Below are 14,846 nucleotides of genomic sequence, written 5' to 3'. Positions count from 1 at the left end.
CAGTTCTGTCTCATTTTACCTGAACACCTCACAACTGCCGACTGTAACATTGTCAGAAAGGTTCTTCTGGAACACAGCACCTCATTTTAGTAGATGGTAAAAGATCGAGTGTCTCTGCCCATTAAGATGTCGCATTGTGTAGTGTTAACGAGCAAGTGCAAGGTGTTTGTCAAGTACAGATTAAAACGGAGTCAGGAAAATTGACCTTAGCTGCTCTTACCTGGTGGGTATGGATATACAACTCCTTTGACAATTTGAGGTTTGGCATATGTTGGGTCTCCAAAGCTGCAACACAGACCAAAAAAAATGAGCATTACTTTTCCAAATAAAAAACTCAGAAACTTTCAATTTTTTGGGAGTGGCAAGCAGCGAGTTATATTTGAGTAAGATTTAGTACACTGGACGTGCTGGAATGTTGAGAAAATTGAAATTTGAAATCTCCAGTCTTACCTATTTCATTCCTCTATCTACTTAATGGGCATCCGGAGAGCTGCTTTTCATAACCATTATTGCCCACACATACCTAAAGGTACCCAGCTTGTGGGATCGACAGAGTGATAAACCCATGCCACACAAAAGGGGTTATCCAGTGGTACCCACGAGTACCCAGTTCATGACGGTATGTACCCTGACCAACCCAAATTGTGGAGGTTCAATGGGCGTCCTAGGAGCTTGCTGCTCATTCTCATAGCTATCATTGTCAAAATATGCAAAAATTTCCAGTTTGTGGAATCAAGTGAATGATGAGTCTGTCCCACACAGCATAGGTACCCAATCTATCAAAATGTACCCAGTTCATGGGCTGTACTGCGTGTACCCAGACCTACCCAGATTGTGGTGGTTCAACGGGCGTCCTAGGAGGTTACTGCTCATTCTCATAGCTATCACTGTGATTGAGAAGTCTATCCCATCCCACACAGGATAGGTACCCGATCTATCTAAATGTACCCAGTTCATGGGCTGTACTGCGTGTACCCAGACCTACCCAGATTGTGGTGTTTCAACGGGCGTCCTGAGACCTTGCCGCTCATCTTCATAACTGTCTTCATCGTACAACGGGCCAAAAATACCCTCGTGGATAGTCTCTGTTTCGGCCATCTTTTCATACGCATCGGTGAAAAATGTGGAGTACGCCAACGCTGTAAAACAAAGACATTCAGAGGTAAACCATTGACGACAGATTTATGTTCTGAGCAAAATCGACTGGGAACCAGTTACCAGCTACAGGAATGCCGTCAATATTTAGCTGGAAATGTATACGCTACGTAAATATTTTCCATTCTTAGCAGAATTGTTAGTAGCTCCATGACGTTGGACCAAGTCTCATTTGTTACTTACACTGGTTGCCAAAGTTGGCACCTGCCGTGATGAAGGTGCAGTTCTTGGTCTCATCAGCCAGCTTGTTCCCCTCAGTTATCAATGCCTGCATCTCGTAATCTGAGGAGAATTTCTCGCTGTCCGACACCGCAACGATCTCAATTGGGATCGGGGTAACAGACTGCACGAAGAATCTGAGCGAGGAAGAAATTGGAATTGGAATTAAAAATTACTCTGCAGTTAGAACAGGGTCCATGTTCCGGGCACTTGAGCTGAAAAGCCATCAACTTACTTCAATGTTGGAAACGAAGGCCATCAACTAACTTCAATGTTTCAAAGGAAGGCTGTCCACTTACATTAGCATTTCAATGGAAAGGCCATCAACAGACTTCAACATTTCAAACGAAGGCAATCAACTCACTTCAACATTTCAAAGGAAGGCAATCAACTCACTGCAACTTTCAAAGGAAAGCCATCACTAACTTGAAAATACCAAAGGAAGGCCATCAAGTCAGTTCCTTTCAGAGGAAGGCCATCAACTTACTTCAACATTTCAAAGAAAGGCTATGAACTTACTTCAATGTCTCAAAAGAAGCTCTACGCTTGGCAGAGTAGACCAGAATGTATCCATGATGGATGTCCTCAGTGTACAGCTTGGCCTGATGGAAGGAGGTGATCTCAATGCTGACTCGACGCTTGACCGTGTTCAGGAACATGTCCACGTTGACGGTCTGCTTGAGAGCCAAGTCACGGCAGCAGGTGTCGTTACTGACGATGGGGCCCAAGACAAGCTCAGGGAGGTTGGGATCGCCGCACATCATGGCCATGCCAATGCTTAAGGGGAAAGGAACGTCAAATTAGAAAGAGTGAATGTCAGGCTAGGGGAGGCGTAGCAGTTGTACCCATGCCCATCACGAGTCAATCGCAAGTCTTTTACGAGCCGAACCACAGGTCAGTCACAAGTCAATCAAGAATCAACTCAAAAGTCTTTCAAGGGTCAGTCATAAATCAATCACAAACCACAAGCAGAATCAAAAGGTCACAAGTGACGTGGGATGATACCAACAAACGGAAGCCTTTGTGTTTGTCACAGGCATTTGAACACCTTGTCAATTTAGTCAAGACTGGATGACGTGTGTCTGACCTGTGATTTAATTAAAACTGATTTGGCAAATCGTGTTCGTTTGTTTGAACACAAATTGGCGAAAATTGTACATTTTAAACAGAACACAATCTACTTTATGGCAGCAAACGTTTTTGTTTCAATTCACATGTCAAATTTATGTAAAGAAACAATGCGATTGTATTAGCGTACATTAGTTGAAATGGCTAAGCTTCTGTCCTAAAGAGGGGGATTTTAACCCTTTCCTTACAATGGGTGACTTTAGTCGACCAGGGAACCACACACAGAAACACCCTCAACACAGATTTATTTAATGCGGAAATACCATGTGCGAATAATTTCTCAACTAAGAGAATGGTTCTGAAAAGAACCAGAGGTATAACTCGACGTTCCGGTCAGTATGCTCTGACCGTCTTCAGGAGAGCATACTGACCGGAACGTTGAGTTTATACCTCTGGTTCTTTTCAGAACCATTCTCTTAGTTGAGAAATTATTCGCACATGGTGTTTCCGCAAACCTTTCATTATTTAGTATCTCCACCATGCAAAGCCTCAAATCTTACAGATTTATTGACTGCTTTTCAGCAAGCTGGCATGTTGGCATGTTTGACCTCCCATTCATAACCATATACCAGCTGAAGGAGTGTTTTCAGAACGTTCTAATAGTGATTTTACCATTACAAAAATTTTAGAACAGTGCTTCAAAAGTATCCAAGCACAATTTGAGGTATGGAGTGCCATTTGGTCATTTGGTAAAATGGCTTGCAGTTTGATAACTGGGACCAGATCAGCATTCGGCAAACAGGCATGACTTTCTTATTTGTGCACAAATGGCCTTGATTTTTACATCACATAAATGAGTAAAGTTCAAGGAACAAACTTTACACAGCAACTTTGATTTTAATCACTCCCTGGCAGTGAAAATCTGGGTTAAAAAACAGAAGGGTGTTCAACTTGTTTCACGCTCTAGTGATTTCCGCATGACTGAGCAAACAATTTGGTTCTGGCGAGAGCCAAGCCAAGAAAACAATGCCGTAAGGAAAGGGTTAAATGGCAAACGGGGAAATGCAGGACTATTGTGAGTGTGAAGGCTGATTAACCCTAACCACCCCAACTCCATCAAAATCCATCCTCCCATTTTGGTGGATTTTGGGGGACTTGGTCCAGAAGGCCTGGCGTGACTAAATATTGATGGAGTATGATGGACTTGGGCCTAATGGCCTGATTTTGCCTAGCTTCCTGTACTGCTATTGTGATAAAAGCCCCGTGTAGCAAGTCCATGAATGTCAACCAGTGCATTAGTGGTGAATTTCATTCTGTCATGTACAGTTTTGTATTGCAAGCAAAGTAATTGATGGATTTTGATGGACTTGGTCCAGTTCCTGGTAAAATACGCCAGGGAGTTAGGGTCAAAATCACAGAATTTCTGCCACCAAAACCTGTTGGGTAGAACAAGAAACGCAGAGCTTTTAGAAATCCCATTTTTTGGACAAGTAAGCACAACTCTGGGAAGAGATTCCAACACTGCTGACAACCTTGGCTCGGGGGTTAATACAGAGTGAAGCTCAACCTTGAAGATCGCTCATTAGAGCTCGCTGTATACATGGAAGGTAAGGCCAAAAAAAAAAAGTCTCCGGTTTCTGGTATGGAGCTTGCCCAAAAAGTGGTGCGGCGACGCGGCTTTTTTTTTTTTAACCTGATTTTTTTGCTTCAAATGTCGGCTGATGACTGCAAATGGTGCCCGACTAAACTTAGTACAAATATATGGGAGTCCAGAGAGGCCACATAAAGCTTATTCTCGACCATAACCCAATCTAAAAACACGTTAAAATTGTGCAGCAGCAGGATTCCAGTCAAACCAGTGAGTTTGGCGGTTTTGAGAAATGACAAACTTTTTCATTTTGCCGACGCGCATGGCTACGGCGACGCGCGCGCATACCAGAAACCGGAGACTTTTTTTTTTTGGCCTAAAGTACAATGTAGTGTCAATCACAACTCCAAACTTGGAAAAACTGAAAAACATGTTGAGCATGGAAAGCAGGGTTTAAAGAATTCTTGAGTTTATAAATTGTCGTATTAGGACCAAGATACAACAGATATGGCAACAGAGAGGATTATCAAGAAAAAGAACAAGTAAGTATAATACAAGAAATTCAGCAAATTTTTTGGGATTTTTTTTTTTACACTGATATCTATTTTCACACAATGAATCATTAAAAAGCCGAACAGTCTTGATTTTTTTAAAATCTCATTAACTGAAGCAGGAATTCCAAGGAAAAGTCAGAAAATAAATATTAGTTACCCACCACCACCTCACGTTAAGAAACTACGCCACAGCTTATAGCAGCATCTAGACCAGATTAACCAATCACTGCTCTTCGTTATGAAGACGTTTCGTATTAGACAAGCAGAGGACAATGAGAGAAAATGCATAGAAACAAACTTGAAGACTGTACCTCATGACCGGTTCGTCATTATCCTCATCGTCGCTAATCATATCCTCCCAGCCCGACCCTTCACCCACGCTGGGCGTTTTGACTGGAGGGTTCTTTCGCTTGAGTGCCGGACTGTTGGATTTAAACTGAGACTGGGACTGGGTTAAATCTCGCTTTGCTTTAGCCGCCGGGGTCGGCGGGCCGCTGCCCGCGGACGGGCCTGACGTCACGTCGTCTGAGCCGCGGCTGGAGGGAGTGCTAGTCCCATTGCCGCTGCTCAGAAACGAGTGAACCTTGTTGTTGGACCCGACAATAGTATCGTACAGGGAAGGCTCTAACCTGAGGTTCGGGTCACACTGGCTGCCGTCGTGCGATTCGTCGTCGCGGTCGTGGCCCGAGCGTCGATTGCTCTCTACGATGGCTTTGATGGAGAAGTGGATCTGAGTCTCATGGAACTTCTTGCCGTGCCACAGAATCGCCTCGTCGGTGGGTATGTCAATGATGGTGCAGTCGAACAACCTGAGTGACAAAAATATGTAAAGAATAAATGAAAATGTAAAAGCAAGTGAATCGTAAATATTTTTTGTAAGTGCCTGTAACTCATAAGGTCACTAGAGTGACTTCTGATTGGTTGGCCACACATGGTTTTAATTTCCGTGAGTCCACATTATCTTCTCAATGACTATTTATAAATATAGTTGTGGTAATCGTGTATTTTGGCACACCCCATGTATTTAATTGTTCCGTTCAAAATGAACTTGTTCCGTTTTGTAAATGACTGTCAAATTTTCCAAAATGATTTTTGTAGCCCCAAGCAATCTTTTTTATTGAGATGAACTCCAGGTTTTTATGTTTGTTGTAACCCTACTCTGGAAGAAAATACGACTTTCTTACCTGTTTTAGCACATTTAGAGATGTGCAAGTCACAGCAGTTCAGGCACAAAATGATGACCATTTTACCCCATAATTTTCCTCATAAATAAAAACCCTGCACTTCTCGCGCAAAATTCAGCCTGCTATTAAATTCCCCCCCCCACAGAAGTGTGGTTGGGGTCTACGAACGAATACTTACCTGTAGAGCAACACTACTTATGCATATTCCCCCTACCGGCAGGTATTTTCGCTAAGAGTTATATACAATAGCGCCCTCCGGCGCCCTACCCATAACACCCCGCGGCATGCGTGCCTCGTGAGCGTCCTCTTTTCTCGAGCGCTAAGTCGGAATACAACAAAGTACCCAAGGCATCGAGAAGAGTGGGGTAGGAGGGAGGGATGCTCTACAGGTAAGTATTCGTTCGTAGACCCCAACCACACTTCTGTGGGGGGGGAGTCTACTTCACTCTACTTACCTGTAGAGCAACACTACTTATGCATAGACTAGCACCGTCAAGGAGGTGGGCCATGCGAGATGCTATTGCTTACTCACAGGGGCATGAAACATGGAATGTAACCCCAGATGGCTCCCACTGTTCCGTCCAAAGGCGGACAGGGGAAAAAACCAAGAACTGTACATGTAAAGGATATTAATTACCCTCACATGTTAATCGAGACGTCAGCCCTCGTTAGGGGGAACGTCTCATAATGTAAAGTATTATATAATAATAAATATAATATATAATACAGCTGAATCCTGCAAAGAAGAGTACTGTTAGTACACGACACTTCTTAAAGCAAGTTCTAAAACACTTCAAACCAAGCCCATGCACAAGGTAAACTGTATAAAAAGAAGGTAACTTGTCCAAGACCAATGACCTTATTACAAGAGTGTTTAGCTATACATTTATATTCAATACAATGTAATGTATAATGTAAATAGCCAGGATGAGGAGACTCACCTATTCTAGGGAAGCCCCGGGTAGGAGAGGATCCTGTGGACCTGATGATGCTCGGCTCGCCGCCTTCAGCACCACTCTCCCGGCTCTGCCTTCCGTCTGGAGGACATCCTTCAAATAGCACTCTGTAAAGGTGTTGGGGGTTTTCCAACACGCTGCCTGTGTGATATCTTTAATAGAAACACCCTTAAAAAAGGCCCAGGAAGTAGAAGCTGCCCTGACCTCATGTGCATGGACTGACCCAACGGAATCTGTTGTTGGTGAGTCTATTGCTGATTTGATGGCCGTAACCAACCAGCGGGAAATTGTATCACGCGAGGCCGGTCGGTATGGTGGAGTCGTTGTTATAAACAGCTGTGAATGGCCACTTCGGAGCGTTTTAGTTCTATCAACGTACCGCTTCAGGGCTCTGACCGGACACCAAAGTCTGTCACCAGAGACAGACGAAAAGGATTTGATGTCCGGCACAAAAATGTCAGGAGGTGAAAATGATTCTGACTGATTTTTGGTCAGAAAACCTGTTTTAGGAACCAGGCGAACACCCCCGGGTTCCCACCGGATATGACCTGTCTCCACCGTAAGCGAATGCAGCTCGCTACGTCTTCTAGACGTAGCCACTGCTAATAGAAATGACACTTTAACCGACAGCTGCAACAAGGTTGAGCTGCCCATTGGTTCAAACGGGGGTATCGATAAGGCTGATAAGACAGCAAAGAGATCCCACGATGGTAATAGCCTACGTGTCGGGGGGCGTGACACAAACATCCCCTTGATAAGTTGGCTAAGATTCTGATTATCTGACACCGAGGAACCGTCAGAGAAACCTCCATGAATAGCCGCTATAGCCGAACGATAATTCTTAACTGTGGCTGTAGCAAGATCACTGTCAAAGAGGCCTACTAGGAAGTCTGCAATCTCTCCTATAGAAGTATCGGAGGGACGCAGAGACCTGGCTCTACACCATTTGTAAAAATGGTGTAATCTACTGTTATAAATTTTCCTGGTAGACTCCCGCCGGCTGCAGGCTGCAATGGCCGCAGCTCGTTCAGAAAGGCCCGCCGTGCGGAAGGATTGCTTGATAATACCCAGCACGTCAGGTGGAGATCCTCCGGGGCCGGGTGAAGAAAACCCGAGCTGGGCTGGAACAGTATGTCTGCCCTCTTCGGAAGAATCACCGGGCGGTGAACCAAGAGCTTGATGAGTCTCGGGAACCAAGGTTGGCGTGGCCAAAATGGAGCTATGAGGAGGATCTTGCACTCCTCCTGTTCCACTTTGGTCAGTACTCGCGGTATGAGGGAGAACGGGGGAAAGGCGTACGCAAGTAGTCTGTCCCACCGTATTGCCAGTGCGTCTGTCTGCCATGCGCAAGGGTCGTTGTGTCTTGCGCAGTATACCGGTAACTGGTGGTTGTTTCGAGAGGCAAACAGGTCGACATGAGGCCGATCGATCAACAGAAAAAGTTATTGGACAACCTGCGGACGCAGTGTCCATTCCGTCGGAACGACCCACCCCCTGGAGAGAGCGTCGGCTGTGACGTTCTCCTCGCCTGGGAGATGAGTTGCCACGAGTGTTACTCCGTGGTCCATACACCAGTGGAAGAGATTCCACGTGAGCGCGCATAGTTGGGCGGATCGCGTGCCTCCCTGTCGATTGATGTAGGCCACTACTGTGGCATTGTCGCAACGAATGTTGACTACCTGGTTTGTCACTGATGCTTGAAAACGTTGGAGAGCATTGATGACTGCCAACATCTCCAGCACATTTATGTGCTTCGAGCACTCTTTGGGCCCCCACCGACCCGCTACTTGGCGCGGGTGGAGGGTGGCCCCCAAGCCAAAAAGTGACGCGTCTGTCGTGATGGTCACTGACGGCCTGGGATTGTGAAAAGCGCGCCCCTCCGTGAGATTGGCATTGTCGAGCCACCAACGGAGGTGCGGTATTAGCCAAGGTGTGGTCGGCACCAGATGACGTATGTGATGACGACTGGGCCGATAGAAGGACAGCAGATGTAATTGGATGGGACGCATCCTTAGTCTGCAAAAGTTCACCACATCTACCATACTGGCCATAAGACCGAGCAACCTTAGCCAGGCTTGCGCTGGGGCCATGGTCGTCGGGAGAAACAGAGACACACACTGTTGGAGATTTACAATTCGTTCCTCCGTAGGCCGAACCAATCCCCTCTGGAGATCGAGTGACGCTCCCAGAAAGATTGGGAATTGGGATGGATGTGGATGGGATTTCTCGGCGTTGATAATAAACCTGAGATCCGCCGCTAGATGCCAAGTCAGATTGAGTGCCGCCGACGCGGCCGTCTGAGATTGAGCAAGAATGATCCAATCGTCCAGATACATGAAGATCATCACACCTTGTTTTCTTAATGCGGCCCCGATTGTCTTCACCACACGCGTGAAGACTCGGGGTGAGGTGGCTAGACCAAACGGAAGAACCATGAACTCGTACTGGACGTTCTCGTACTGAAAACGAAGAAACTTCCAGTGGTCTGGTCTGACAGGAATGTGTAGATACGCATCTTTCAGATCGAGACTGGCTCCCCATGCAGGTGTACGAATCGATTGGAGTATGATGTTGAGCGTATCCATGCGAAAACGTCTTGGCCGAATAAATTTGTTGAGGGGTTTTAGATTTAAAATCGGGCGCCACATGCCGGCCTCCTTCTTGGGTACCAGAAAGAAGGTCGACATGAAGCCCGACCGCGTCTCCCCCGGAGGGAGCGGGCGAATTGCCCGTTTCCCGAGGAGGGAACTGATCTCCCCTTCGAGGGAGAGACGTTTGGTAGGATCGGACGGAACTACCGTCGGTCGAACGACCATGTCCGACGGGGGGGGCGCTCGAGAACTCGAGTGCGTAGCCGCACCCGATCGTGTCGAGCACCCACCGGTCGGACGTAATTAAACCCCAGGACCCCGCAAAGTCTCAGAGACGGCCTCCCACGGGTCCGACGGCGGGAGGCCGCCACGAGTCTACTAAGTCACTTGCGCCAGCCCCCGGGATAGCGGGGGGCCGGTGCCCGGAAACCACGACCGGATTGGGGCCGTTGTTGTCCAGAGAACGTGCGGGCCTGCGTGGCGCGCGCACCGGAAGAATTGTCCGTGCGGCCACGAAAACCACCGCGACCAGATTTCAGAGGTTTGCGGCGGGGAATGACAAATGTTTTGCCCTTACCACGCTGTTGTTTGGACGCCGGTGCTGGAGGCTTCTTGAAGTTGATTTTCTCCGTAGCCTTCAGACGTTTGGCCTCATCTCGCATCTGATCTTCGAATTTCCCGTCAAAAAGATCCGTGCCCGTCAGGGGGAGATCTTCAAGTCTTTTTCGAGCACCCTGCGACGGGAGGAACAGTGCATCGAGCACGTTACCCCGGCGGGTGGACGTTGATAGGGCCGACACTCGTGCGAATTGATCAAGCACTGAGCGTAGACCATGGTCTAGGCAATGAAGGGCCGCAGTCAGCATATCCGCTGGAATCGGCGAGTCCTCTTCATAGCCCACGGCTAAATATTCAGTAAGAAGAAGTAAGAAAGACGTTGACCGCGAGCCAAAACGTGAAGCTGTGTCTATCTTCTTCAAAACGTCTTCAAGTTTACAACGTGATTTGTCCGCAAAGGGTCGCTTGGAAGACGAACCACTCTCATCGGCCGCAAGTTTATCTTTTGCTGCATCGGGGAGAGTAGGCGGAGTGAAAAACTTCGCAAAATCTTCAGCTGGGAAACGAAAATAATCTCGTTCCGTCTGAGAAACGGACGCCATCTATCCGTTGACATGATGTTGTTGATATGTTCCACGCATACTTGATCTAAAGGAAGTATGGGGAATATTTTATCACTGCTAGATGTGGAGCCCGTCCTTCGCTTGAAAGATTTATGATCGGGCGGAGGGGGCTCATCAGCGGAGGGTAGATGAAGTACTCGTATCATATCCCTCTGTACTAAACGGAGCTCCGTTTCAGAGATAGACAGCCGTTGTAATCGGTCTGGTTCCTCGTCGTCATCGGATGACTCAGCCGATTGTGAGGGCCGAGTTGACTCCGGTGAACGAACGTCGTCTGGAGGGGCGAGTTGTACCGAGCCACGCGCTAGCGGCTGGACAACTTCCTCAGAGCCATACTGCATGGATGGATGAATGCTCAATACAGGCGGGGATCCCAGCGTACGCGGTAGATCCCGCGGCCTCTGATCCACCCAACCGTGGCTCACGGCCGATGCATGCGAGACACTCGCTGCAGGCCGGGCCTCCGGTGTACGGTCAACCACGTGTGGTATATCCCGTTGTGCCTGGGCCACCCAACCGTGGCCAACGAACGACGATTGTGAAGTTCTCACCGCAGGCGGGGACACGGGAGCACGACTAATTGTGTGCGGTATGTCCCTTTGTTCCCGGGCCACCCAAGCGTGACCGGTGACTGCAGACTGCGATGCGGGCCCAACAACCGATGGCTGTGGGCCGTAGTCCACCGCTGCAGGGGGCCCCCCAATGGGGCCCGCCCGGCGGCCTGCAGACATAGCCGATAGCGTATCAGAAATCGACTGGAAAGCCTGCAGGAAATCTGCTCTGGAAACCGCGTCCTCCCCCCGGGAGCGTTTGCCCCGGCGGGACCGGTCAGAGGAGTCGTCCGACTCCGAAGAAGAACGGCGTGATCGACGTGTAGCCTTCTTCTTACTCTTCTTCTTCTTAGAAGAACGGCCCCGAGGTGTGTCCGAAGAAAAATCGGAAGACACCTGGGACACCGGGACCCCCGAACAACGGAAAAATTCCGATGATGAGGGTAGTCCCTCTGAGCGAGATGGCACGGGGGCCGTCGGCCCGGGATCCCCCGCGATCGGCTCCGTATCGCTCATAATGCACCTGGCCGACAGCGCCTCAGGCCCCGTGGGCTGAGCGAGCACTGAACGGGCCGGTAGCCCGCGCAATAGCCCATCCCGACAACCAGTGGTGTTCGGCACTGTGTCGGGAGGACACGGGTGACTAGCGCCCACCGAAGTGTGACGGCTAGCCCCCTCGGGCTGCCCCGTGATCGGGGGAGGGCCAGGTGCCACAGCGGCGCTCGTTGCCGAGCCACGCTTGCCCTGACGGCCCTTCTTAGGCTTTGCTCCGGCACAGGAGATATGTTTTGGAGGAACCTTGCCGGAGTGTGCCCTTAGTTTGGGTGTTTCGCCTGAGTTGACCGGAGAAGGTGACCGAGGCCCCCTTAACTGATCGGCGGAACTGCCAACTCCCCCAGCCGACTGTGGCTGAGGGTGTCGGACGAGAGACTGCTGCCGCGGTAACGACGTAGCGTTAACGGCAGAGTCCCCCGAGGACTCGGTCCGTCCCGTGGGAGAGGAATTCCCCCCGGTTAGTGACAGATCGGCCCTCCCCAAACGCTTCATAATTATGAAATAAACGAAACCAAGAAGATGATGAAAACTCTACAAACTAATGAATACTAAATCTTTTATTAAATACTTCTCTTAAACGCAAAAAAGGGTAGTAAATGACGAGGCAAACAGCGAGCTATTTCACGCACGTCCTACCCGACCTGCCGCTAAGAGAAAAGAGGACGCTCACGAGGCACGCATGCCGCGGGGTGTTATGGGTAGGGCGCCGGAGGGCGCTATTGTATATAACTCTTAGCGAAAATACCTGCCGGTAGGGGGAATATGCATAAGTAGTGTTGCTCTACAGGTAAGTAGAGTGAAGTAGACATGGTATTTTAGCGACCTATAAAATATCAAGTTACTTTTCCTGTTGGTAACTATTTTGGTAAGTTCCAAAACATAGAAGTGTCTTTTCGTTCACTTCTTTACACGATTACCCTTATTGTTGCTCCCTCCCTCAGAAATGTGGGTTTTATTATTTACTTCTCAGCTAGTTTGTTGATGTCGTGTCTCATCTGTGCGATGTCCGACTCCGGTATGGACAGGTCTCGAGCAAAGAGCAGGATGACAGGATGCTCTGGCTGCAAGGTGGCATAGATGCTGTCTTGAGTCTCCGAGGTCAGCAGGAAGTTGCTCTTACGCAGACTTTCGGTGACGTAACGGAGATCGTCCGGGGAACTGAACGTGCATATACAACCTGGGAACGTGACAGTCAGTTAGGTCGATGGTTAGAATTTTAAAGGTCATGAAAGTCATGAATTAATCCTAACCCTGCCAGACGCAACACAGTGCATCAGGTGGAAAAGAACTGGTGCACTTTGATGCATTCAGCTACCAACACCAGTGCATGAATGGCCAGCTCTGAAACAATGAGAGTAAAGTCCAGCTACTGGCCAGTTAATGTGTCCTTGGGCAAGCCACTTTATTCTTATTTGCATCTCCCCACTAAGCAACGGAGTCGGTTGTGTTTTCTTACCTTGGGGAGTGAAGTCAGGGGTGCAGAGGTTGTTCTGTGGTCGCTGGACATCGCCGTCGATGGGTCGGAGTTCCAAGGAGTAGATGACATTGTCCAATGTATATTCCTCCTGTACAGACTGTGCCTAGAATTAAAAAAAATCAATATTCATAAAGATCTAAGACAGTTTACCCATTCCTATTGGTCAAGAGCCCATCGCGTGGCGGATTTTAAAGACATGGCGACTAGTGTTAAACACTTTTCGAGTGTCGCATGAAATGTGGACTTCTATGAAATCCGGTGCCTTTTACCGTTTTATTGGTTAAACGTTCACATTCCTCATGTAGACATGCGCAATACTACCAGTGAGTCAGTATTTCACGGTCCTAAATTCACAAAACACCGGCACAGCTGCGTTCTGCAATTCAACGACACCTTTATCCAGACTCACCCTGATCTCATTGGCCAACTCGTCGGCCAAGCCATTCTCTCCAAGGATGACAAGATTGAGTTTAGTGCTTGGCTCAGACCAGCGGTCCTGCGGCTCCCTTTCTGAGCATCTGAGATCGAATTGAAAAATCACAAGAGTCTTAATCATGTCAATTGCAACTCAGTAAGATTCAATCAAAAGTCAAGGCCAGCTAAAGATACCTTAGGAGGCAATCACAAATAAATCACAAGAAAATCTTAAGTCAAACCACAAGTCAATCGTAAGTCAAACACCAGTAAACTCAAAGGCCAATTACAAGTAAAACGTAAGTTAATCAGACATCAATCACAAGCAATTCATAAGTCAATCACAAGCCAATCAGAGGTCAGTCAGAAGACAATCACAAGCATGTCCCAAGTCTGGTCACAAGCAATCCCAACCAAATCATAAGTCACCCACAATCTAATCACAAGCCAATCACAAGCCAATCAGAATCCTATCAAAAGTCAAATCTTATAAGTAAAAAACAAGTCAACCCCAAACCACTCACAAGCCAACTTCAAGCAAACTGCAAGCCAGTCACAAGCAAATCACAAGTCTAGTCACAAGCAATCACAAGTCTAGTCACAAGCAATCACAAGTCAAATTCTTAAATCAAATACAAGTCAACCCCAAACCACTCACAAGCCAACTACAAGCAAATTGCAAGCCAGTCACAAGCGAATCACAAGTCAAGTCACAAGCAATCACAAGTCGAATTCTTAAATCAAATACAAGTCAACCCCAAACCACTCACAAGCCAACTTCAAGCAAACTGCAAGCCGGTCACAAGCAAATCACAAGTCAGATCACAAATAATCACAAGTCCAATTACACGCAACTTGCAAGCCAACCACAAGCCAATCACAAGCCAATCACAAGACGATCACAAGCCAATCACAAGACGATCACAAGCCAAGCAGTAGCCAATCACAAGACAATCTGTGACTTATACCTGGTCACTCGTTGCTCCAGTAATTGATTGATCAGGTCGTCCATACACCTGTGCTGGAAGGGGCAGGTCTGTCGGCAGGGGTTGTCCACGAACGCAGCATGCTTCATGAGCAGTAGCCTCCTCTCCTGAATAAGACCGTCCAGATTCTTGTATCTGGGCAAGGGGACAAAAACCACAAAATCAAACAAAACCAGTCAAGATTCCCCTTTCAGAGTCCTGTCCCTGATGATGGTCAGAGCATAATCAGCACAACAATTGAGTTAAACACCTCTGAGTTTCAACATGCAAAGTCTCAAATTGATTTTAAAAAATATATATAAGGCCAAAAAAAATAAGTCTCCAGTTTCTGGTATGTGCGCGCCTCGCCGTAGCCATGCGCGTCGGC

General features: G+C 47.8%; 1 protein-coding gene across 23 annotated transcripts in view; it reads right to left on the bottom strand.

Annotated features, from left to right (window-relative positions):
* LOC119725671 (rho GTPase-activating protein 5-like) overlaps window positions 1-14,846 on the bottom strand; it is a 71,011-nt gene that overhangs the window by 33,522 nt on the left and 22,643 nt on the right. For 22 of the 23 annotated variants that reach the window (XM_038197171.1, XM_038197170.1, XM_038197182.1 and 19 more), the window contains exons 8-16: window positions 14,462-14,614; window positions 13,489-13,597; window positions 13,059-13,182; window positions 12,566-12,779; window positions 4,896-5,393; window positions 1,894-2,151; window positions 1,339-1,511; window positions 986-1,139; window positions 221-285 (exon numbers count right to left, since the gene is read on the bottom strand). In XM_038197171.1, the coding sequence (XP_038053099.1) occupies window positions 221-285; window positions 986-1,139; window positions 1,339-1,511; window positions 1,894-2,151; window positions 4,896-5,393; window positions 12,566-12,779; window positions 13,059-13,182; window positions 13,489-13,597; window positions 14,462-14,614 (1,748 nt within the window). The remainder of the gene's footprint in view (window positions 1-220; window positions 286-985; window positions 1,140-1,338; window positions 1,512-1,893; window positions 2,152-4,895; window positions 5,394-12,565; window positions 12,780-13,058; window positions 13,183-13,488; window positions 13,598-14,461; window positions 14,615-14,846) is intronic. The other variant, XM_038197185.1, reaches the window with a different exon arrangement.

Source organism: Patiria miniata, unplaced genomic scaffold, assembly GCF_015706575.1.
Source record: "Patiria miniata isolate m_02_andy unplaced genomic scaffold, ASM1570657v1 HiC_scaffold_19, whole genome shotgun sequence".
Taxonomy (NCBI): domain Eukaryota; kingdom Metazoa; phylum Echinodermata; class Asteroidea; order Valvatida; family Asterinidae; genus Patiria; species Patiria miniata.
Note: the sequence above shows the minus strand (reverse complement) of the source record. Positions and strands in the feature narration are given on the sequence as shown.